This window comes from Formica exsecta, unplaced genomic scaffold, assembly GCF_003651465.1.
Source record: "Formica exsecta isolate Colony F162 unplaced genomic scaffold, ASM365146v1 scaffold385, whole genome shotgun sequence".
Lineage (NCBI taxonomy): Eukaryota > Metazoa > Arthropoda > Insecta > Hymenoptera > Formicidae > Formica > Formica exsecta.
In genome coordinates this window covers 270,177-294,473 of record NW_021851090.1, presented here as the reverse complement: position 1 = coordinate 294,473, position 24,297 = coordinate 270,177, and the positions used below count along the sequence as shown (strand labels likewise).

At 30.9% G+C, this 24,297-nt stretch overlaps 3 protein-coding genes and 1 long non-coding RNA gene across 10 annotated transcripts in view; 2 read left to right on the top strand and 2 right to left on the bottom strand.

Moving 5' to 3' along the window:
- Positions 1-78: 78 nt before the first annotated feature.
- On the bottom strand, positions 79-4,311 carry LOC115239536 (enhancer of mRNA-decapping protein 3). Of its 4 annotated transcripts, none has more exons than XM_029814107.1 (6): positions 4,169-4,311; positions 3,291-3,451; positions 2,863-3,104; positions 2,619-2,776; positions 2,237-2,497; positions 79-1,951 (listed from the first exon to the last, which is right to left on the bottom strand). In XM_029814107.1, exons 2-6 carry the CDS (start codon positions 3,443-3,445, stop codon positions 1,358-1,360), a joined length of 1,410 nt encoding a protein of 469 aa, XP_029669967.1. In that variant the 5' UTR covers positions 3,446-3,451; positions 4,169-4,311; the 3' UTR covers positions 79-1,357. The 4 variants fall into 4 exon arrangements, with proteins under 4 accessions (XP_029669967.1, XP_029669966.1, XP_029669965.1 ...); XM_029814106.1 differs by having other exon boundaries at positions 3,983-4,308; XM_029814105.1 differs by having other exon boundaries at positions 4,083-4,305.
- Positions 4,312-7,382: 3,071 nt separating this feature from the next.
- LOC115239551 lies at positions 7,383-8,637 on the bottom strand. The gene is made up of 3 exons (XR_003884650.1): positions 8,396-8,637; positions 7,604-7,764; positions 7,383-7,417 (listed from the first exon to the last, which is right to left on the bottom strand). It is a non-coding gene; the product is annotated as an uncharacterized LOC115239551 (long non-coding RNA).
- Positions 8,638-13,640: 5,003 nt separating this feature from the next.
- Positions 13,641-19,578, top strand: LOC115239552 (ras GTPase-activating protein 3). Of its 3 annotated transcripts, none has more exons than XM_029814140.1 (15): positions 14,124-14,178; positions 15,075-15,195; positions 15,273-15,542; positions 15,645-15,801; positions 15,874-16,061; positions 16,134-16,469; positions 16,614-16,815; positions 16,894-17,112; positions 17,222-17,346; positions 17,491-17,625; positions 17,812-17,853; positions 17,989-18,095; positions 18,177-18,420; positions 18,525-18,866; positions 18,988-19,578. In XM_029814140.1, the coding sequence occupies exons 1-15, from the start codon at positions 14,124-14,126 to the stop codon at positions 19,529-19,531; spliced, it is 3,087 nt and encodes a 1,028-aa protein (XP_029670000.1). In that variant the 3' UTR covers positions 19,532-19,578. The 3 variants fall into 3 exon arrangements, with proteins under 3 accessions (XP_029670001.1, XP_029670000.1, XP_029670002.1); XM_029814142.1 differs by lacking the exon at positions 14,124-14,178 and adding an exon at positions 14,665-14,794; XM_029814141.1 differs by lacking the exon at positions 17,812-17,853 and having other exon boundaries at positions 13,641-14,178; positions 18,988-19,531.
- A 4,572-nt stretch (positions 19,579-24,150) lies between these two features.
- Positions 24,151-24,297, top strand: part of LOC115239544 (glutamic acid-rich protein) — a 4,923-nt gene continuing 4,776 nt past the window's right edge. For both annotated transcript variants that reach the window (XM_029814128.1, XM_029814127.1), the window contains exon 1: positions 24,151-24,297. This exon is cut by the window's right edge and continues 82 nt beyond it. The gene's annotated coding sequence lies outside the window, so the exon portion shown is untranslated.

Below are 24,297 nucleotides of genomic sequence, written 5' to 3'. Positions count from 1 at the left end.
TAATGTGTTCTATAATACTTAGTCCAATTAGGAATGGACAAAAACTGTGCGAAATTATTTACTACCAACTTCATTTTGTATGTTCAAGAAACTGTTGTATTGCGCAGATTTCTAGATTTACAATTATGTATTACATAAATATGTGACTGTTGATAGAAAGCACATCTATGTTTCATTATAAACTGCTTAAAAAAATCAGTACAAAAAGGAACACAATCAAGTTTTAGCATATATATATAGGTATTTTACACAACGCTCGAGATATTTTTTGCGCGTTATAATAATTTCGATACATCTATATTGCTATTATAATCGAAATATAAATGATGAAAGTTGAAGTAATATCTAGTATATATGTATGAGCAACAAGAGCTTACCAAACAATAATAAAGAGTAGATGTGCAAATATAAAACATCTGTCATTTAATTAATTGACCGCATGCAGAATGGATGCGCCAATTAAGCGTCACGGATATTTTTAACAATTACATAAATAGTACATTATAAATTATTAAAAATATATAGATTTTTTTCTTTTGTTTGTGCATACAAAAGCCACACACATTTAATTTTTTCTTTTTTTATTATAAATTTTTTACTGTTAATTTTCCATGTCATACAAGGAAATACCTCAAGTGTCATTAATAAGTTTACAGGCTTCTCATTAATTAGATCTATCAATTGAAAAAAATGAAAACAATTCTCTCTGTAATCATGAGAATTTATCATAATTTAATTTCTCGCATATCTTCCACTCTTTCTTTCTCTCTCTATCTCACCTTAATCTATTAATATAAACTATAGATACACAGTGAGCAAAGGAGATTTTTCATTCAATTGTATCAAATTGTATATATATCAATGTAACTATGCATGGTACAATGTATTATATCCATAAAGAAGTATATATCCTTTTATATATCCTTTATTTGATGATGTGTTATATATTTGAAATAATAATTCTATCGTAGATGCTTGTGATACTAATAAAACGAATTATTTTTTCACAGCTTCACAGACAAAATCTCTATTTTTTTTATGTTATATATAATTATTTAGACTTCAAAATACAACTCTTTTTAGTTATATAATATTGGAAATAGTATGCATTATGTATATGTGCTGTAGCTAATTCGCGGATATTGTACAATTAATGCAAAAAGTATTATAATCCACCATACTCTAAAAGTTTATCTAAAAGTTTATATATCAAATGCCAAACTATATATATACTCTTTAATTACAACTCACTGGGCCCCGGAAGTAAAATATTTCTCTGTATATAAGGTTTACAAATCGCACAAATGTAAAGTGAAACGTTCATTCAAAAAGACACAATATGATCTCTAAGAATTTGCTAAGAGCTATTGGAATGTAGAGGAATCACGAACTTAGGTCCAAACGGCGATTTATACGTGATGCCGACGTCGGAATATACCTTGTTTGGCAATGCGAGATTGCATAAGTACAATCTACCATTGTCGACGCTGTGCGACAATGGTAGCGCACCCAATAGACTGAATTTGCTAAGAATACCGGGTGTACCTGTCGCCGGTGGTTCGATAGCAAGTACAGGTGCGCGATTACTGTTCGCCCACCTGGCTATCGGTGTGATTACCCTCGGTGAATCTTCGTCGCAGAGTGCCACGAGTATCAGATCTACCAGCGACGGCAGATTCTTGACTTTAGTCTCTACTTTGTTCTCTGTTAGCCTGTACAGCGATAGCTCCTGCAAAAGAAACACGTCCTCCACGCTTTCCACGAACACGATCGTCTTGACACCGTGACTAGACAATTGTCGAGCGCAGTTAATGCCTGCGGCGCCAGAACGATGCGGTCCGCACAGCGCGACCACAGTTGGCCACTGATGCGCGTTGTTCGGATTTAGTCGATGACTTCCGCCCAATAATTGAAGGATAAGCTCAGCACCGGCACGACCGAGAAGTTCCACCTGTCGAAGAAAACATTGATTGAAATATTTAATAAAGATATAGTAAAAAAGTTATATATATGTGTGAATATAGTTAGGCAAATATAATATCAGTCATACTTTGAAAATCTCCATTTTAAATTGTAATAACTTTCTTATCAAAGTAAACCATTCTGTCAATCTATATTTACTTAGATATATAGTATTGCAAAAGTAAATTTGCTTAATTTTTACAGAGTTTTTCTAGTTATCATTCTACACTCTCGATTATATGAAAAAAAAATAATTAAAAGTATCGATACAAACCCTACGTTCCCAACTTATTCCCAGTCTATCTGCCGCACCTATCAACTGCCGGTGAAGATTAAGAGTGATGCTCGGAATTACTAAACCGTTATCTGTAACATATTCCTTTTCACTAGGGCAAGGCACCACAATCTGTCTGAGCACTGTAGGTTCGGATACGAGAATGTTTTCATCATGTCGATAGATAGCTGTAGTACCCCGGTTGCTTTCTGACTGTCTAACAATATCTGGTTTTAAGGAGTTTATTTCTTGCCATACAGCCTGCATGAAATCGTAATTACAGTAAGGTAACCACAAGCAATATTACATATCTCAAATTCTCTGATATATTATAAAGTAAATTAAATAATCCTTATATATAAATAGTAAAATAGAATCCAACCTCTTTATTGAACAATGCTAAGTTCTTTTCAAAATCAAAGTCTTGCTGTAAAGACTGATCAATTGGGGTACCAAAAGTATGCTCGTCTCTTTCCAGCGCTCTTTGCTTATGAGTTAATCTTTTGGAAATGGATTTATTGTTAGACGCATTATTTTCGACTACAAAATTTAAAAAATGTTATGTTGACATAATCGCACATAGATGTGCATACATAAATACATAAATTATATATACATCAATGTACCTGAAGCAATCTTCCCATTTGGAGTTTGCTCTACTTGCTGCTGGTTAGACTCGACAGGTTTTTTTAAATTCACTTGTGGTTGACAACTTGCCGCTTGCAGTACAGCACATTCTGAAATAGATCGCCCAGCCCTTTTCGCAATTGGCCTCTTCACAATCACCTTACTCTGTAGTTGCATATCATTTACATTAGTTCCTGCTTCTTCCGTCGATATAATCTCAAGCTTTTGTATATCTTTTACACTGTAAGAATAAGAATAACTATATTTAATATATATGCTTGTGTTAACTAATACATTATTGCAATCTATAAAGATTCAAATTCAATTATACATACATACATCTATACAGATGGTTTATTATTATTCTCTCTATCATTATATATTGTATAATATATCAAAAATATATTAACACACAATGCAAACTTACCTTAGGTTAACAATGGATGAAGTATGCGGTATGCCATTGCAAAATGTTTTTGCCAATGTCAGGCTATTCTTATTTAGATCAATAATTTTGCCTTGATAAGTAATATCGTCAATACATTTCACAGAAACAGTACAACCCAGGAACTGCTCAGACATTTTTATCTGCAGTTGTATATGAAAAATATAGAGGTTAATCTATACAGTTTTCATATTTGTCACATATTTATTATCACAATTATATTATTGCTATTCAAATAAAAAAATTTAATAACTTGTGAATAATAATATATGAATTTTAGTTTAGAATGTAGCGTAAGAGAGAAATGCTACAATTCATATTAGAAAAATAATTTATTTTCTAATGATTTATAAATTGATTAATACAAATATAGTGTAAATATAACAACAAAAATCAAAATTATAGTAGCAATATATAGTGTTTCTTTTTCTTATACATATTATATGCTTGAAATTTATTGTTTATATTATTTAATACATTACATCTGGATCTGCATTCTATCCTTTATTCTATGTATATATCAAAGTATATATTTCAGAGAGAGAGAGAGAGAGAAAGAGCATAAATTTTCTTTCAATCACAAAACTTTTGGAGTTATACAAGTTACAAGTGTAACATGTAATGTAAATAAATTAATAAATATAAAAACATACATATATAAACACAAAAATTACCGGTTTTTAATATCAGAAGAAAAATTTCTCTCAGGTATGTTACAGGTTAAAATCGTGTAACAACTGTTGAGAGAAATAACTATAGCGACTATTTACATACCCAAATGAAAAAAGATAGAAGTAAAGATGATTAGACGATGAAACAATAAATCACAGCAACGAGTTTAACAACTTAATATTGCGTACTTATTTCTATAAGTCGGTATGTTATGTACGAATCACCATATATGATGTATATATCTTATACGTATAATGCGCGTGGTTGTGATACGTGTGTATCCCATTCAACGCTTTGTTTTCATGACAAAAGCATTGGATATTTTTCAATATAAATATATATAATTTTGTAAGCAAGTTAGTCAGTAATTTTAAGTATAATAATTAAAATCTTTCTCCGAGACTAAAATCAAATATACATATATAAAATATACCAACAATAGCAGGAAACCATCTGATGATAATTTTAATTTATCTATTTCTATTTTACCAACTAATGATAGATTAAATTTCATTAGTAAATTCACGGACAAAGAGCTGTTAAAAATGTCAGCGACGAATATTCGCGCGCAGTTTGAAAAATCCGCTGTACGTTAAATGCTCTCTAAGGTATTATAACAATCATAAGAAGTAATAAGCATAGTTGATAAAAAAAGAAATGCGGTTATTCGAAAAAAAATTATTACTGAGTTAATAATTAAATAAAATTTCTTCGAAATCGAAAGAAAACGATTAAAAATATAAGAAAATATAATAAAATTATAATAGAATAGATCACCGCTTTTTTATTTTCTATGATAATACATGATTATTGAGTAATTAACTCTTATAAATAATATGTAATTTACATATATCGCGACGATCGTTCTCGAAGTGCATATTTTGCGTAATTTATTCAATTAATCAAAGTAAAAATCGTAGTGACAGAAATTTAAAATAATATCTTATCGTTACAAAATCTTTACGCAGACACAATAATTATTTCTTTAATGATACTTGGAGTCAAATATATTTTATCCGCGATGCTTCATCGTTCGATTAAAAGATTGTTGTATCGCGGAATTTATTGGAATTAATTCTGCGAATTCGATCGTCTTACTGTGTGTGTGCGTTCTCTGTAATTTTTAATTTAGCATTAACAATCCCATATATTGGTAATCTAACAATTTGATGAATTTGAAGAGAATTTTCAATTAATAATACAAAATATATTAAATCAATTTTATTCACAATTTACTTATAATATTATATATTTACAAATATTATTCTGTTATCAACTATACTTATTTACTTTTTACTTTAAATGTTATATTTTCTAAGAGAACGTTAGCGTACGGCGAATTTTTCAAAGTATGCGAGTACCCGTAAGGCTGACTGTCTTCAACAGTACCTCGTCGGTTGTGCTACTCACGCTGGATGGCATGAAACGATACACGTGCTACGACGTATGTATGTATGTACATTACGGATCGGGGACGCATGCGCGCCGAACGTAAATCCGCGTACGCGACTGTCACTACCGCACGACTTCATTCATATTTTTTCCTTGTAACCGCTCCACCCGTTCCCATTCACGTGCTCGCTCGCTCGCTTGCTCGCTTGATCGAACCGGCTTATGGTAGTGGTATATACAGCGCAAAGATTGAATAATCTTTAACAGTTTTCGATTAACTATCATTGATAATTCTCTATTGGTTATCACATTTATGCGCGATTTCGCACAATTTTCTCCCCCCATCTTTTTACTGTCTTTTGGTTAAATGACAGTCGACGTCGATTAACAATAAGAGCGAGTTTACACTTTCGCTGTATCATCTCTATCTCTAATATATTTTTATCCTCTAAGTTTCTTTTCTCTCTCTTTCTCATTGTAATAATAAAAGTGCCTGATTTGTCTAATTAATCTTAGAAATCATAATGGCAGAAACTCTTGATGTGAGGTTGCTAGATATATTTTTTTGTTCCTTAATGGCGTCTTGGAAAACTTTCTCAAATATAATACACATGCCACACACACGCACACACATACGATTGTCCGTCAATTTATTTTGTTAGTTAGCTTCAAATAGCTGACAGTTTACATGCAGAGATCGCGTAAATATTCTGCATAATATTGCTGGGATGGAAGCATTATATATTATATAAAAGACGTTATTATTCAAATGTAAAAAATACATATTCACACAAAAATATGTTCAAAGAATTTACTTTAAAAATCCATTTCCAGTGATAAACGTCGGGTATCTACAAAATCGAAAAGACACTTGCATCTAACGTGCAATGCCGTGCGTATGTTACAAGAAACGCGATTCTTTAATTAAGTTTATTACAAAATAATTATTGCCAGAAATATCACGAGTTCCCTCTATTTTTTATTCTATTGAAATTATAGTAAAACAATGTTAAATTGTGTAATCTGTGTGAGATTTATTTACACAGCGTGCATTGCATGAAAATGTGTGGCAATAAAATACACGGGAAACTCATAAATTTTCTTTTGCCTTTTCATTAAAAGGCGCACGGATACAATTCCCTATTTATTGTTAATTACACTCAACGTCCCTCGTTACGAGAAGATCGTTCTCATGCTAGTGTATACATATCTACGTGGGAAATTCTGTGAAAGCCGCAGAAGAGAACGAAGCTGATATACCTGTAATAGGTAGCTTTGAGATCATAAATCTTTATAATTAACGGTAAATCTCACAATTATCTCGAAAAGATTTAAACGATCATGCGTCACGAGATGAAAATAGGCTTAAAAGAGACGAAAAATTAATCTATATTCTTAGACGTCCTTTAGATTATGATACGTCATCGGTTTTCGCGGATATTTTTATTACGATTGATTAAAAATTAACATTGCTTTTAATGCGCTCGATGTGTTGATTGCGAAAAGTAACGTGTGCCGCAGCAACAAAGGAAAAAGGTATGGGAAAATCCTGGCTAACGATATGTAAGATCCTCTCTCTTTCCCGCGTTTCTCATCGATATACGCGAGATACTCATTGTCAGACAAGGTACTCTCATTTTTCCTTTGTATAGGCAGAGAAGGGGGGAGGGCAAGAGATTATACGGTAGCCTAGATTGTAAGAGAGTCTCTTCGAGACACCCTCGTTCTTCTCTCGCACAATTCAAATGAGAAAATTCTTATTGTTAGATATAAAATATTGCCTTTTCCAAACTTGACTCAGTGCAACTTTGTTAAATTTTATCTCTAATCCTGAATCTACAATTTTATTTTATTATTAATGAGAGATTTCGTGTGATATTTTAACATATTATATTATATTAATAACAAGCAAAAGAAAAATGGGTGGGCAGAGAGAGAAAGTGTGACGGAGTAAGAAGCTCGAAGAGACGACGTGCGTGCGTGAAGAGAAAGAGAGAGAGAGAGAGAGAGTCGATATAATCTCAAGCTTTTGTATATCTTTTACACTGTAAGAATAAGAATAACTATATTTAATATATATGCTTGTGTTAACTAATACATTATTGCAATCTATAAAGATTCAAATTCAATTATACATACATACATCTATACAGATGGTTTATTATTATTCTCTCTATCATTATATATTGTATAATATATCAAAAATATATTAACACACAATGCAAACTTACCTTAGGTTAACAATGGATGAAGTATGCGGTATGCCATTGCAAAATGTTTTTGCCAATGTCAGGCTATTCTTATTTAGATCAATAATTTTGCCTTGATAAGTAATATCGTCAATACATTTCACAGAAACAGTACAACCCAGGAACTGCTCAGACATTTTTATCTGCAGTTGTATATGAAAAATATAGAGGTTAATCTATACAGTTTTCATATTTGTCACATATTTATTATCACAATTATATTATTGCTATTCAAATAAAAAAATTTAATAACTTGTGAATAATAATATATGAATTTTAGTTTAGAATGTAGCGTAAGAGAGAAATGCTACAATTCATATTAGAAAAATAATTTATTTTCTAATGATTTATAAATTGATTAATACAAATATAGTGTAAATATAACAACAAAAATCAAAATTATAGTAGCAATATATAGTGTTTCTTTTTCTTATACATATTATATGCTTGAAATTTATTGTTTATATTATTTAATACATTACATCTGGATCTGCATTCTATCCTTTATTCTATGTATATATCAAAGTATATATTTCAGAGAGAGAGAGAGAGAGAAAGAGCATAAATTTTCTTTCAATCACAAAACTTTTGGAGTTATACAAGTTACAAGTGTAACATGTAATGTAAATAAATTAATAAATATAAAAACATACATATATAAACACAAAAATTACCGGTTTTTAATATCAGAAGAAAAATTTCTCTCAGGTATGTTACAGGTTAAAATCGTGTAACAACTGTTGAGAGAAATAACTATAGCGACTATTTACATACCCAAATGAAAAAAGATAGAAGTAAAGATGATTAGACGATGAAACAATAAATCACAGCAACGAGTTTAACAACTTAATATTGCGTACTTATTTCTATAAGTCGGTATGTTATGTACGAATCACCATATATGATGTATATATCTTATACGTATAATGCGCGTGGTTGTGATACGTGTGTATCCCATTCAACGCTTTGTTTTCATGACAAAAGCATTGGATATTTTTCAATATAAATATATATAATTTTGTAAGCAAGTTAGTCAGTAATTTTAAGTATAATAATTAAAATCTTTCTCCGAGACTAAAATCAAATATACATATATAAAATATACCAACAATAGCAGGAAACCATCTGATGATAATTTTAATTTATCTATTTCTATTTTACCAACTAATGATAGGTTAAATTTCATTAGTAAATTCACGGACAAAGAGCTGTTAAAAATGTCAGCGACGAATATTCGCGCGCAGTTTGAAAAATCCGCTGTACGTTAAATGCTCTCTAAGGTATTATAACAATCATAAGAAGTAATAAGCATAGTTGATAAAAAAAGAAATGCGGTTATTCGAAAAAAAATTATTACTGAGTTAATAATTAAATAAAATTTCTTCGAAATCGAAAGAAAACGATTAAAAATATAAGAAAATATAATAAAATTATAATAGAATAGATCACCGCTTTTTTATTTTCTATGATAATACATGATTATTGAGTAATTAACTCTTATAAATAATATGTAATTTACATATATCGCGACGATCGTTCTCGAAGTGCATATTTTGCGTAATTTATTCAATTAATCAAAGTAAAAATCGTAGTGACAGAAATTTAAAATAATATCTTATCGTTACAAAATCTTTACGCAGACACAATAATTATTTCTTTAATGATACTTGGAGTCAAATATATTTTATCCGCGATGCTTCATCGTTCGATTAAAAGATTGTTGTATCGCGGAATTTATTGGAATTAATTCTGCGAATTCGATCGTCTTACTGTGTGTGTGCGTTCTCTGTAATTTTTAATTTAGCATTAACAATCCCATATATTGGTAATCTAACAATTTGATGAATTTGAAGAGAATTTTCAATTAATAATACAAAATATATTAAATCAATTTTATTCACAATTTACTTATAATATTATATATTTACAAATATTATTCTGTTATCAACTATACTTATTTACTTTTTACTTTAAATGTTATATTTTCTAAGAGAACGTTAGCGTACGGCGAATTTTTCAAAGTATGCGAGTACCCGTAAGGCTGACTGTCTTCAACAGTACCTCGTCGGTTGTGCTACTCACGCTGGATGGCATGAAACGATACACGTGCTACGACGTATGTATGTATGTACATTACGGATCGGGGACGCATGCGCGCCGAACGTAAATCCGCGTACGCGACTGTCACTACCGCACGACTTCATTCATATTTTTTCCTTGTAACCGCTCCACCCGTTCCCATTCACGTGCTCGCTCGCTCGCTTGCTCGCTTGATCGAACCGGCTTATGGTAGTGGTATATACAGCGCAAAGATTGAATAATCTTTAACAGTTTTCGATTAACTATCATTGATAATTCTCTATTGGTTATCACATTTATGCGCGATTTCGCACAATTTTCTCCCCCCATCTTTTTACTGTCTTTTGGTTAAATGACAGTCGACGTCGATTAACAATAAGAGCGAGTTTACACTTTCGCTGTATCATCTCTATCTCTAATATATTTTTATCCTCTAAGTTTCTTTTCTCTCTCTTTCTCATTGTAATAATAAAAGTGCCTGATTTGTCTAATTAATCTTAGAAATCATAATGGCAGAAACTCTTGATGTGAGGTTGCTAGATATATTTTTTTGTTCCTTAATGGCGTCTTGGAAAACTTTCTCAAATATAATACACATGCCACACACACGCACACACATACGATTGTCCGTCAATTTATTTTGTTAGTTAGCTTCAAATAGCTGACAGTTTACATGCAGAGATCGCGTAAATATTCTGCATAATATTGCTGGGATGGAAGCATTATATATTATATAAAAGACGTTATTATTCAAATGTAAAAAATACATATTCACACAAAAATATGTTCAAAGAATTTACTTTAAAAATCCATTTCCAGTGATAAACGTCGGGTATCTACAAAATCGAAAAGACACTTGCATCTAACGTGCAATGCCGTGCGTATGTTACAAGAAACGCGATTCTTTAATTAAGTTTATTACAAAATAATTATTGCCAGAAATATCACGAGTTCCCTCTATTTTTTATTCTATTGAAATTATAGTAAAACAATGTTAAATTGTGTAATCTGTGTGAGATTTATTTACACAGCGTGCATTGCATGAAAATGTGTGGCAATAAAATACACGGGAAACTCATAAATTTTCTTTTGCCTTTTCATTAAAAGGCGCACGGATACAATTCCCTATTTATTGTTAATTACACTCAACGTCCCTCGTTACGAGAAGATCGTTCTCATGCTAGTGTATACATATCTACGTGGGAAATTCTGTGAAAGCCGCAGAAGAGAACGAAGCTGATATACCTGTAATAGGTAGCTTTGAGATCATAAATCTTTATAATTAACGGTAAATCTCACAATTATCTCGAAAAGATTTAAACGATCATGCGTCACGAGATGAAAATAGGCTTAAAAGAGACGAAAAATTAATCTATATTCTTAGACGTCCTTTAGATTATGATACGTCATCGGTTTTCGCGGATATTTTTATTACGATTGATTAAAAATTAACATTGCTTTTAATGCGCTCGATGTGTTGATTGCGAAAAGTAACGTGTGCCGCAGCAACAAAGGAAAAAGGTATGGGAAAATCCTGGCTAACGATATGTAAGATCCTCTCTCTTTCCCGCGTTTCTCATCGATATACGCGAGATACTCATTGTCAGACAAGGTACTCTCATTTTTCCTTTGTATAGGCAGAGAAGGGGGGAGGGCAAGAGATTATACGGTAGCCTAGATTGTAAGAGAGTCTCTTCGAGACACCCTCGTTCTTCTCTCGCACAATTCAAATGAGAAAATTCTTATTGTTAGATATAAAATATTGCCTTTTCCAAACTTGACTCAGTGCAACTTTGTTAAATTTTATCTCTAATCCTGAATCTACAATTTTATTTTATTATTAATGAGAGATTTCGTGTGATATTTTAACATATTATATTATATTAATAACAAGCAAAAGAAAAATGGGTGGGCAGAGAGAGAAAGTGTGACGGAGTAAGAAGCTCGAAGAGACGACGTGCGTGCGTGAAGAGAAAGAGAGAGAGAGAGAGAGAGAGAGAGAGGAGAGCGAAGACGATGTAATCCGCGTGAGGAACAAAGATAGACGAAGAGGGAGAGGAAGCGGGCCATTGCGCCATCAGGAAGTGGCTCACCACTTATACACGCGTACAGTTAACCAACCAAACTGGCCTCTGCGCGCGCGCGTCACACGCTCGTATCATCCGTGTGCAGCAGCCACAGCATATATGGACTTGACACTAAAGATAAGGAAAGAATATAAGCACTGGTCGCGAAAGAGAGAGAAAGGGAGTGGTGGAATGGTACGCGAGTAGTGGTGGTGGTTTAACTCACCGTATATGTGTGTATGCGTTACACACTATGAACAAAGAGAGAGAGGGAGAGCGTTACGCGCGCGCCCCTTTATATATTAGACACCCGATATATGTCAACCCCGTAGCGACCGGTTGTCATACCACAGACACATGGATGTTACCAGTGAATCATCGCACGAGGAAACAAATGGACACGTTAGATTGTTCATGGAAAATCCATATTTCTCGATCATATATGTATATATATATATGTATGATTTTATTGAATGACGCAACATGGAAAAATAGCGAATTAAAACTGCTATAATGGTTTATTACCAATTATTATATCTTTTCTGTATACAGGGACAGCACATACTGCGAGTTTTGTTGTCAAATTACTGAAGAGACTTGAATAATTAATAGTTTTAATTTATATACACAATAAATATGTTAATTTAAGCGAAGCAAAAAAGGTATGCAATTTTAATACATATAAAAAATAATAGGAGGGAGAGAAAAGGAGAGAGAATAAGAGAAAAGAGAAAAAAGTTATTATTTATTTAAAATTATTATTTAAAAAAATTATTATTATTTAATCATACAAAAATACATTTTGTATAATTTTGCGTAGAAAGATAAATACTTAATTTGTTGAATCAAGAATACATAATAGTTTTCTCATATGTATTCATATTTTCCTTCCTCCTTACGTTCTATTAATTAAAATTAGCGATATTGTCAGTCATGAATTATTAATTGCTTATTTAATTTTAACATTGTCCACGCTCGTTATGTAACATGTAATATAGTCGATCCACATCAGATAATAGAATCAAAAATCGCAATAACAGACGAATAATTACATTATAACAAAACGTACTAGATATGTTTAGGAAACGGTTAAAAATAACATGCATTATCTGGAATATATATATATATATATATATATAAATTTGAATGGCGCAACGAGACGAGGCGTTCGATGCGCGTTGACTTTTCGTTTATAAACGTTGACAAATTTTCGCTAAACTCACAGATAGAATCTACTGCGCGTGGAAAGCGCTCGCGATATTTTACGGAATACACGCAGCGCGATCAAACTTGCTGGCGGATGTTTAATGCATTAAATTATCTTGTAATATGTGTGTACTGATGTTAAAAGCGGCATAAAACCGTGTAATCTTTGATTCATTTATCTTCAGTTATGCACACGCGTATGTGTGCGCGACCGCGTGCGCGCGAGGAATTATTGGACATTATTATTCTCTCTTTCGAGCTATATGATTAAATGTATTATATATGTATAAAAAACGGATAAAAAAAACATACATTATCTGAAATATATATATATATATATATATATATATACTTTAATCAAAATATCGATCTATTGTCTTCTTTTATCGAACGCGATTGATGAATAAATTCATTGATTAATTCTTTATCGTCGACGTAAACGAGAATAATTTGCCATTATATTACTATTATTATCAGAATCGCTTAATAAAGCAGAGAAGCAGTTTTTCATTCTAACAATTTTCGCACACGTGTCACGCGTACATTGCTTTTATATAATATATAATATAATCTTATAATTAGAGATTATCGATTTTTTCATTTTATAAAAAATATATATTTATCGGACAAATCTGTACAAGATATAATATATTTCTACGATTTTTATAAATACTGAATATGAGAGAAGTGAAATATATAATATTAATTCCTTGCTATGTTAGAGATGATAATACTAATTGTAATAATACACAGTATACATTGTCACTTGGATGAATTTTCTGTTTTAAAATCAAAGTATGTATATTGTATGACATTGTAACAAAAAGATTGACAATGAAATAGTGAGTATATAATTCATTTCTCCTCTACATATGTACGATTTTTTAATATATATACATCTGTAAGCTCGCGTATATATTGTATATATAAACATATATATACTTGCATGGTAAAGCGGCGGAAGTAATGGCACACATCGCGTGATAACGGGTGGGGATGCCGAATGACAGAAAACATGTGTAAAAGATCGCGGTGCGCGGATGGGCACCGACACGTCACGTCACGGCCCTGCTTAGACCCATTCACAGAATGAACGAACCGTTTGCGTTCCGTTCGTGTAGGTAGTCACTCAGTAGTGTCATGGAGGTAACATGGCCGAGGAGACGCGCCTAGTTCGCGTTGAAGAGAGGCTAAGGATCAAAATCGGTAGGAAGCGCGACCGCGAACGCAAACGGGTGACCCGCGGGTGTATAATGCGTGTGATCGCCACTTGCGACAAATCGATGCGGGAATCGCAATTTCCGGGACGCCGCGCGAGACCGTTTCTCCGCTGTGAGCTGCGCTCAGGATGTCACCCAATTCGACTCCCACGATCGCGTTCATTCCTTTTTTTCGCTACTTTTTCTTTGAAACGCGGCCGCGAACGGCGAGTCTCCGCGCGACCGATGTTCCGATAATGCGATTAAGATTCGCGCGGTCGACGAACGTGGTCGACAACGTCCGATTTTCACGCGAAATTCGCTAGTGATTGACGAATACATTCTCAACTCCCACGCGTGCGTTGTCTTCTACACACGTGCACGCACGTGTGTGTCGCGCGCGCGCGCGCGCGCGTGCGCATGTGTGTGTGTGTGTATTGTATGACATGCATGCTTGTGAAAATTTGTGTTCGCGCGAGAATGTGTACGATGAGAAAATCATCATCACGTAGATGCGTACTGAAAATTTTCGAAAATTTCGAGCTAACTGTGTTTTACGATCTCTTTTCGATTCCGTGCTCACTGTTTGTCACTGTTGTTGTCTGTCCCTTAAACAAAATAATGTAGTGTAATTTTCTCCAAATAAATTTCATTTTCTCTCGCTTTCTCCGCAAGTTTAGAAAATTACGATTCCTCTAGTACAACAAATAATTTTCCTTTTGCAATTAATGTGTCATCAATGAAAAATAATTTTATTTAAGTTATGCTAAAAATATATGTTAAAAATTATTCTCAAGTCATTCAAGCAATTGTTTAAAATAATGATTATAATATGAATTAATGCCTCAGAATTACTTCTCAAAAAATATTCGTAAATTACACTATATATTATTTTTTATATAGGAGAAGTTAAAAATCTTCAAAGTCGAAGCCATGGATCTCCAAGTACAAGAGATGTTTATTGTGCGCTGTCGCTGGATCAGGAGGAAATATTCAGAACGACTACTATGGAAAGAACTCTCAAGTAAATCTTTATTTTTTCATTTTTTCTTAAACTATAATTAATTGATTTAAAGTAATTATTCTGTCTTATGTAAACAGCCCATTTTTCGGAGAGGAGTTTCAGTTTGAAGTGCCTAGAAAATTTCGTTACCTTGGCATTTATGTATATGATCGAGATAGACATTTAAAGCAAGATAAGATTTTAGGGAAGGTAGCAATAAAGAGAGAGGAATTAGCAACATATCATAATAAAGAGCATTGGTTTCCTTTGAAACCAGTTGATGCTGACTCTGAGGTCCAAGGCAAGGCTCATCTTGAACTTGTTTTGCAACCTCAGGTTGAACATGCTCAGCCTAAACTTACAGTAAGGTGAGTAAGGTGATGGAATATATTATGTGTGTCAACGATCTACATGGGCAATATATAAATATAAGACTTGTTTGATAATATATATGATTTTATGCATTGCAGAGTAATAGAATGTAGTGAATTAACTATTAAAAATGGTAGCTGTGATCCCTTTGCAACTGTTACAGTCATCTATAGTAACGGTAAACAAATATCAAAACGCACAAAAGTTAAAAAGAAAACTGCATCTCCATATTTTAACGAAACATTTGTATTTGAGGTAAGAAAGTGCATTACTCATTATTGCTTTAAGAGAGAGAATACACAAAGTTGATTTCTTTTTCTATTATAGCCAGAATTAACAGAGACCAAGGACAAAGATATTTCTCATTATTCTATCGAAGGAGCTGAAGTTGGAGAAGTAGTAGTTGGTTTGTGGCATGCATCTCCTGGTATGGGTGAACAATCGGTATTTCTTGGCGAAATTCGAGTTACGCTAAAAGGATTACAAAAGCAACCAACTAGTACAACACCTGCATGGTATGTGTTTTTTTATTATAATTGTTATGGATTCAGTTCTTGAGTGAATTACATTACTTTATATGCATGTAGGTATTTTTTACAACCTAGAGCAGCAAAACATCGTCCATGTAAAATTTCAAATAACACGACATCACCTGGTACATTACCAGGTTTGGGATCGTTACGTCTAAAAATTCATTACACAGCTGATCATGTATTTCCATCTGAAATGTATGATAGACTTAGAAGTCTGTTATTGCAAAGCGTCAATGTTCAGCCGATAACGTCATCGGCTGTTTATATATTGGGTGAAATTGTAGCTAGTAAAATGGAAGCTGCACAACCATTAGTTAGAGTATTAGTGCATCATGGGCAACTGGTGTCTGTAATGCGAGCACTTGCTAGTCATGAGATTTCTAAATTGACGTGAGTAGACTGTGTATCATTTTTAATTTAGATGTTGTACCATCCATTATAGTCATACATCAAGTAATGACTATAATAAATTCAATTTCTTTTCTTTTTTTTCTTTTTTTGTGTTTTTTTTTCTTTTTTTTTTCGTTATTTAAGTGACCCAACGACAATTTTTCGCGGTAATACATTAGTGAGCAAGATGATGGACGAAGGCATGAGATTAGCAGGTCTTCATTACTTGCACAGTACACTTAGACCTGCAATGGAACAAGTCTTCCTTGAGAAAAAGCAATGCGAAATAGATCCAACTCGAGTAAAAGACGGCAATACTATACAAACTAATTTGGCGAATTTGAAGGTATTAATGATTATAAATGTTCATTTATCCCTTCTTTGAAATGGCAAAAGATGTATTAATAGCCTTCTTTTCTTTTAGGAATATGTTGAAAGAGTATTTACAGCTATAACAACATCAGGAGTGAGATGTCCACCTTTAATGTGTGAAATGTTCTGGTGTTTAAGAGAACTCGCTGCAACTCATTTTCCAAAAAATAAGGAAGTAAGATACTCCGTAATCAGTGGATTTATCTTTTTACGGTTTTTTGCTCCTGCAATATTGGGTCCAAGATTATTTGATATAACTAATGAACAAATTGTAAGTAATCGAGAAACAATACATATTATACATGTATAAATGCAGCACATTAATATAGTTTTTGTAGCATTTTTTTTCTATTAAACCATTAAACCATGCATTATTATAGGATTCACAGACTAATAGGACATTAACATTAATATCCAAGACGATTCAAAGTCTGGGAAATCTGGTATCTTGCAGAGGTGGCGCAGGCAGTGTTTGCAAAGAAGAATATATGGAATGTGTGTATAGGTAAGATCTCCTTTATGTAAGAAAATAGTTTTAAAAAAAATGTGTCGAAAATTTGCCAATTCAAGATAATAAATCCAAAGAAAACATTACAGATACAAGCTATATTTCTTTATGTTATTACATGTGTATCATTTAATTTTGTAGAGAATTTTACACAGACAGGCATATTCAAGCAGTCAAGCAATTTCTGGAGTTAATATCAACTAGCAGTAATACTAGCAGTTTTACAAAACAGCGTTCAACAATGCTACAAGAACAACCAGTGGTATTGAAAGAAGGGTATGTTTATTGGTAGAGATACACAATGTACTTCATTTCTTTTGTTATAGAGTTTATATATATAATATTGAAAAATGTAATTGCATTAAAATATCAGATTTTCTTTGTTTAAAGTTGTAATACTAAAACTTTACATATAATTCTTTATAAATTATTAAATCTTTTATATATATATATTTCTAATAGAATATACTTTCTCGTTATGCATACCATTGATTGTGATAAGAGGTTGGTACTAATTTATAAGATTAAATTTTTAATTTTGTTGTCAATACACGACACATATACATATACATACACATACATATGTCCACATATATGCATATTTTTACAAGAGTTATTAATTGCAATTGTTTTTTATAGAATAATGATTAAACGGGCACAAGGCAGAAAACGATTTGGTCGTAAGAATTTTAAGCAGAGATATTTTAGACTTACTACACAAGATTTAACATATTCTAAAACAAAAGGTAAATGTTTTCTCATAATGTATTTTTTTCCCCAAGAGACAAAAGTATAAAAATTTAACAACAGAAACAAACTTTTCACAGGTAAAGAACCTTTGTGTAAGATACCATTAGAAGAAATTTTAGCAGTGGAGAGACTTCACGAAGATTCCTTCAAAATGAAAAACATGTTTCAAATTATTCAACCACAGAGAGCATTGTATGTGCAAGCCAGTAATTGTGTTGAAGAAAAAGAATGGATCGACATTCTTACAAAAATATGTCAAACAAATAGCAACCGTTTAGAAAAGTATCATCCAAGTGCATACATTAATGGTCATTGGCTTTGGTATGTAATTTTGAAAGAATACTATAAAAGCATGTACTAAAAAAAAGTATTTTAATAAAACTTGTATTGGAGTTTAATTGTCTCTGTGTTTCTGCAATTTACAGTTGTCGGGCAGTTACGGAAGTTGCACCAGGATGCAGTGAAGTATCGCCAGGTATAGAAGCTGGACTGCGAATGGTTTTAGATCCTGATCGTGATTTGCAAAGGATACATTCGTTAATTTTTACAAATATGTCACGCCTCGAGACATTGATGAATGCATGTGAATGCCAGGCGGTTTATGGTGCTAGTGATATATGTGTTATACCAGACGGAGGATCGCCTATAGAAGATGTACCTTCTTGTTTCAAGACTTTAAACGCCCTTAGAGAAGCTGCGTATGCATTGCAGCGTGAACATAGAGCCTATTTTAGAAGACTGGCACGTGACACCAAATATGGCAGCAAGTATGTAGTACACTTGATTGTTTTATATGAGATATTTTTTTTTTATATTTTTGTGATATTTCGTGATTAAAATATTATATTCACGAAAAATAATGATTGCAATATAATTTTATCTCTATAGACAAGCTCCTATTGGTGATGACAACTACCTCCATTTAGCTAGTAGAGCAGGATTTGATAATCAATTAACGAAGCGGTCGTACGAATCGGACAGTGTAAACCAACGCATAGACACGGAACTTTACGATACGGCATTCTCTAGGAAAATTGTCGAAAATCAAAGATACGACGATACTTTCAGAAAGTGTTTTGATTCTGACTCCATTAATCGTAGGTATGAGAATGAAAGCAACTTATTGCGGAGATACGAAAACAGTAGCGATACTATCAAAAGTATCCAAAATGATCTCAGAAAATTCGATCATAGTTTAAATAATACACTAAGATCTGATAAATTGGAAAGAAACGGCAATGAAAATATAGAAAATCATAAAAGCACCAGTCTATTAACGGCGGATAATATTAATCTATCGGGTACATTATCGCGGAGATTGGGTAATTATGACAACACTAGAATGTTAGATGAATGTACGTTGACGAGACGATTAAAGCACGATGCTGCTGACATATCTTGCAACTCGATGAGTGAGCGTGGCAATCATTAATTTATCTATTATGTACAAATATATAAGAACTGCGCGTTATTATAAACTAAAAAAAAAAAAAATTTACGACAAGTAATAAACAGGGGTGTATATAGTGGAAGGTGGCATGAGCCCAGACACATTCATAGCAATCATCCGTTACAGAGGCATTAATGCATCTGTATAGAACATTTACATATTTTTCAGTCCAACAAATAATCGCTAGAAAACGATATTTGCAGATTAGAAAAATATGTGAGGTGCGAATGGCTTAATTGAAAAACAGAGATTTATTAGTCATTTCTTTAAAAGTACATATATATATATATTGTACATACAAAATACAGCTCTTGCTTCTTTGTAAGTATGGGGCTAACTTTTTTTTATCTCTAGACACATTTTCATTATAAATTAATAATTCTGCTGGAGGTCGTTTTCTCTGTTGTGTATGTCAGCTTTCTGCTATAAATTGTTTCATTCCTTTCTTTTTTAACATTGCATAAAAATAAGAAAGAGTTATAACAGAATGTAATTTAATGTACCTTTTGGTTTGTTACCATGTTGTGCAAAACGTAACATTTTGTCACCACAGAAATCTCTATTATTTATTATTTATTTATTTTCTCACCTCATTTCAATATATTGAAGATGTATGTGCATAAACATGATTCTGACTGTGCTATTAATTGCACAATTTGTAATCTCATTCTTTAAAAGGTCAAATTCTGGCCGATGAATAAACTCAATGTTAGATTTATCTAATTTTATATATACGTATATATAAACAATTCTTATATCTCATATCGTAAAAAAGTGTATTTGATAATAATTATCATTATTTTTTATTTATACATAATTTCACATCAATTTTAGCATAATTACTTTTTGCATTAGTTATACAATCTTAGGCATTAATTATACAACTTGTGTAGATATTTATATGACATAATATTATATAACTATTTTATATAAAAAAATACAAAGAATAAAAATACAAAGATATCTATTAATGTTGTGAATAGACTTGGTTACTTTACAATTTTTAGGAAAAACTTGTGAAAATTTTTAAATCAACATTTTTTAGATTAGTACATCACATATACATATAAATTCAATCAGTCAATCAATTCTAATATATTATATGCAGATAGAAAAGATCTAAATAACATGTAATTACGGCACTGAACTTTATAGGCATACACGTACAAATATAAACTTCTTTTGCACTTATTTATATAAATTTTTTCTTTTGTTAAAAAACAATTTAATTTGACATTTGTTCAAGAATATATACTGACTCCCAAAAAAGCTATGCTGTATATATATTCCTATAAAATGTAGAAATATTGAACATTAAAAAATATTAGATCTGCTAAATATTTAATAGAGAAAAATATATCATATACAAAAAGATATAAAATTTTAAATTGTTATTGAATCTTACTTTAATAACATTTTGCTTTCACATAGTTTATGCATTCTATGATGCTATTACAATTGATTATATGTTGCATAAATATTTTATCGATTTCCTGTGATAGTATGTATATATATATAATCAGTTTTCATAATAATTTATAAGTTACCTAAGATATATATATATATAATATCCTTCCCTCTCATCATTATAAATTTTCTACAATATGTAATTTTTTCATTATTAATTTGTAATTTTTAAACTCTTTAAGATATTTGGCATTTATTAAAGAATTATACACTTATTATAGATTGCTATCAATAATAATTACTGTTTAAAAAATTTGCTTTTGGAAAATATTTATATGCAATACACATGATATGGCAGTGTAATGCTTTCATCGAATCAAGATATATTAATATAGAAAATTCTCTATTTGTGAAATTAACTAATATATGTTTTCGGAGAAAGTCTGAAAAATGTTGACAAAAAATGCTTTATTTCTATTACAATAATTTGTAATTATTTGAGTAAAATCTGAGAGGGAGAAAGAAAATAAGTGAGTGAGTCTAAAAATGTTTTTTCTGGTAAAGAATATGATTATCTTCATATAGAAATACATCAGTCTCAATTTGTGCAGTCTTAACTAAAAACACTATTTTTACAGCGATTTATAATATATATTAAAAATTTATGACAAAATAATTGCAATAATTGAAAATTGTACATTTCTAAATGTGCTGTAAACTTATATGTCAGACAACTACAAACCACATTAATATATTATGACTGTATAGTCTTTCCATTCTAATAGAGAATTGAATAACACACTAACTAATGACATACAAAATAATGAGAAAAACTAATAGTTAGAAGGAAAAATGTATAGTTACAGTTCAATAATCATAATGGAAATATTATACAGTTTACAAAATCTAGATGTACAGCATACAGAGTTCTCTTTTTCATGTATAGGAAGTAGTAGATCTTTAGAGTAAACATTTTTATCTATTTTCTAGGCATAGGATGTAAGATCATTTTAATGAATCTGTAGATAAATCAAATTGTTTATGGAATGGTCGTATTATCTAAATATCGAGCAATTAAGGGGATACATTGACCATTAAGTTTGAAAACTTAACATATCTATACAAGGCCTTTCTGTGTAGAGTTATCCAATGTAGAGAATATAAGAGATAATGTTGCATAAATTATTAAGTAAAAACGTTGCATACATACGACACAAATCAATGAACAATTTTACACAATGTAAATTTATCACAGAATATAAATTCTTTTTCTTTTCATATATTATTTATATATCATATATATATATATATATATTATGCAATTCATCTAAAATTAACGTTACAACTACTTTTTGTACTTGAAAAAACATAACATTGTTTATATACATATAACTTGTTATTAAAGTCGATTGTTTATTAAGCTGTTATAATCAGCAAGTTTTTATTCTAAGGATTCAGTCTTGTGTTCTCTTATCTTCTAATTAACGTTGTTAATTCTGTATTGCATCTTCAAATTACAAATTTACTATAACTTATTAATACATATCAGATAACAATAATATCAATTTATTAGGAGAAGGACGCTTATATTATTGTTCGTAACTACAACGCTTTGTTATGAAATTATTCGTCCAAGATATAATAAATTTCAAGATAAATTATTACACATGCGATTTAGATCAAATTATTTAGAAAATCTTAGAAAACTGCATTGAATGGATAAATTTGCTTACATGGTTTTAGAAATGCAGATAACGTGATAATTCTACTTATAAATGGTATTATATATATTTATATCAATTTTATTGCATTAATAATTTAACAACACATACATACACCCTTTTTATATACTCATCTTTTTTTGTGTTCATCAAATAATTATGTATGTATGTATATGTGTATTTGTTATCTTGTAGAAATTCTTAGCATAGATTGTGCCTTAAAATATTTCAAGGACCCAAGAATGTTTCTCCACAGAGCATTATATATTTCATAGATTATTTAATTAAAATCATTATATATATATATGAATGATGCTTTATAATGTATATCCTTTGTATATTTTAATATTGTACATATGTTTTTTCTGCGCAATAAACACAAAAACGTGTCCTTTAATGTAATATGTAATTAATGTTCATCTTTTTGCATGTTATACTTATATACATACATTTGTTTTATTTTACATATTTCATGCATTATATTATAAAACCGATTATAAAATTGTCTATACTATTGAACAATAATTATATTACAAAGATATATATATGTATATATATATAATATATTATTTTCAATTGGAAAATATATGAAAAACTGAAATATATCAAAATAATATTTTATGTATGTAATATATTTTAGATAGTAGAAATTCTCATTACATTTTCAAAATACATTACTCAGCTTCTTTCACGAACCACTTAGTTATGAGTGCTTATCTTTTAATGATAAAATTATTTAATAAGATATGTGTACTATATGTTATCACAGCATATTGCGGCAGAGAAATTATTGGTGATGCAGAAATTGGTAAAACGTCGCAAAACAGCTAGCTGACTTGATCTGGAAAAATCACATATAGCGAAAGCGATCAATCTATTTTTACCCATGCATATAAAGTCATATTATTTGTAATATTTGAAAATAATTCCTATTTAGTGTTCAATGCATATTACGTAATAAGGAGAATGTCTTTATTTTATATATTGCGATATCCAATAGGGGTTAATGTACTTTCTAAAGAGATCTTAAGTTAATGTACTTTCGAAGATTTTCTAGCGCTAATTTTGTTTCTAAATAAATTTATTTTATTGTTTGATGTAACACCGACGATAAAACGCAAAATGAAAAAGAGTTATGTATAACGCTGTATATTTACAAGAGAATTGATAATACTCCGTAAAATATATTTTGTAATTTTTAAAAATCTAATAAATATTGTATTAATAATACAAAACGCATATGTCTTTGCACAATATATAGCTTTAAGAGAAATGTGTAATTATTAATTATTCTTTTTTTTTCAGTTAACGCTGATAAGAGTAAGGCATTATTTCATTATTATTGTGTGCAATTAAAAGCAGTAGTAGTTGATAGAACTCGATGTAGTCGATATTGTTTAACTATTATATCGATAAATTTCCTAATATAATGAAGAATAATCTTAATAGATGGCACGCGAAATACGCTCGTGACGTCGATAAATTTCGCATAGGGTTTTTTCGCGCTCGGTAGCGCTGATCTACCATCTTCGAATGAAATTTTTGTAGAGTCTAGTGATCTCCGACGTAAGATCTTCGACACATTTGAAAATTCAAATTCTTCAAAGTGACCACAAAGCA

Bases quoted from the DNA above. Each gene is read 5' to 3' on its own strand.
- LOC115239536 (XM_029814107.1), bottom strand. From the start codon at position 3,445: ATGTCTGAGCAGTTCCTGGGTTGTACTGTTTCTGTGAAATGTATTGAC. The intron at 3,105-3,290 runs GTAAGTTTGCAT...TTATTCTTACAG, and splicing joins TCATCCATTGTTAACCTAAG to TGTAAAAGATATACAAAAGC. The intron at 2,498-2,618 runs GTTGGATTCTAT...GATTTCATGCAG, and splicing joins TAGCATTGTTCAATAAAGAG to GCTGTATGGCAAGAAATAAA.
- LOC115239552 (XM_029814140.1), top strand. From the start codon at position 14,124: ATGGCCGAGGAGACGCGCCTAGTTCGCGTTGAAGAGAGGCTAAGGATC. The intron at 14,179-15,074 runs GTAGGAAGCGCG...TTTTTTATATAG, and splicing joins GAGGCTAAGGATCAAAATCG to GAGAAGTTAAAAATCTTCAA. The intron at 17,854-17,988 runs GTTGGTACTAAT...TGTTTTTTATAG, and splicing joins ACCATTGATTGTGATAAGAG to AATAATGATTAAACGGGCAC.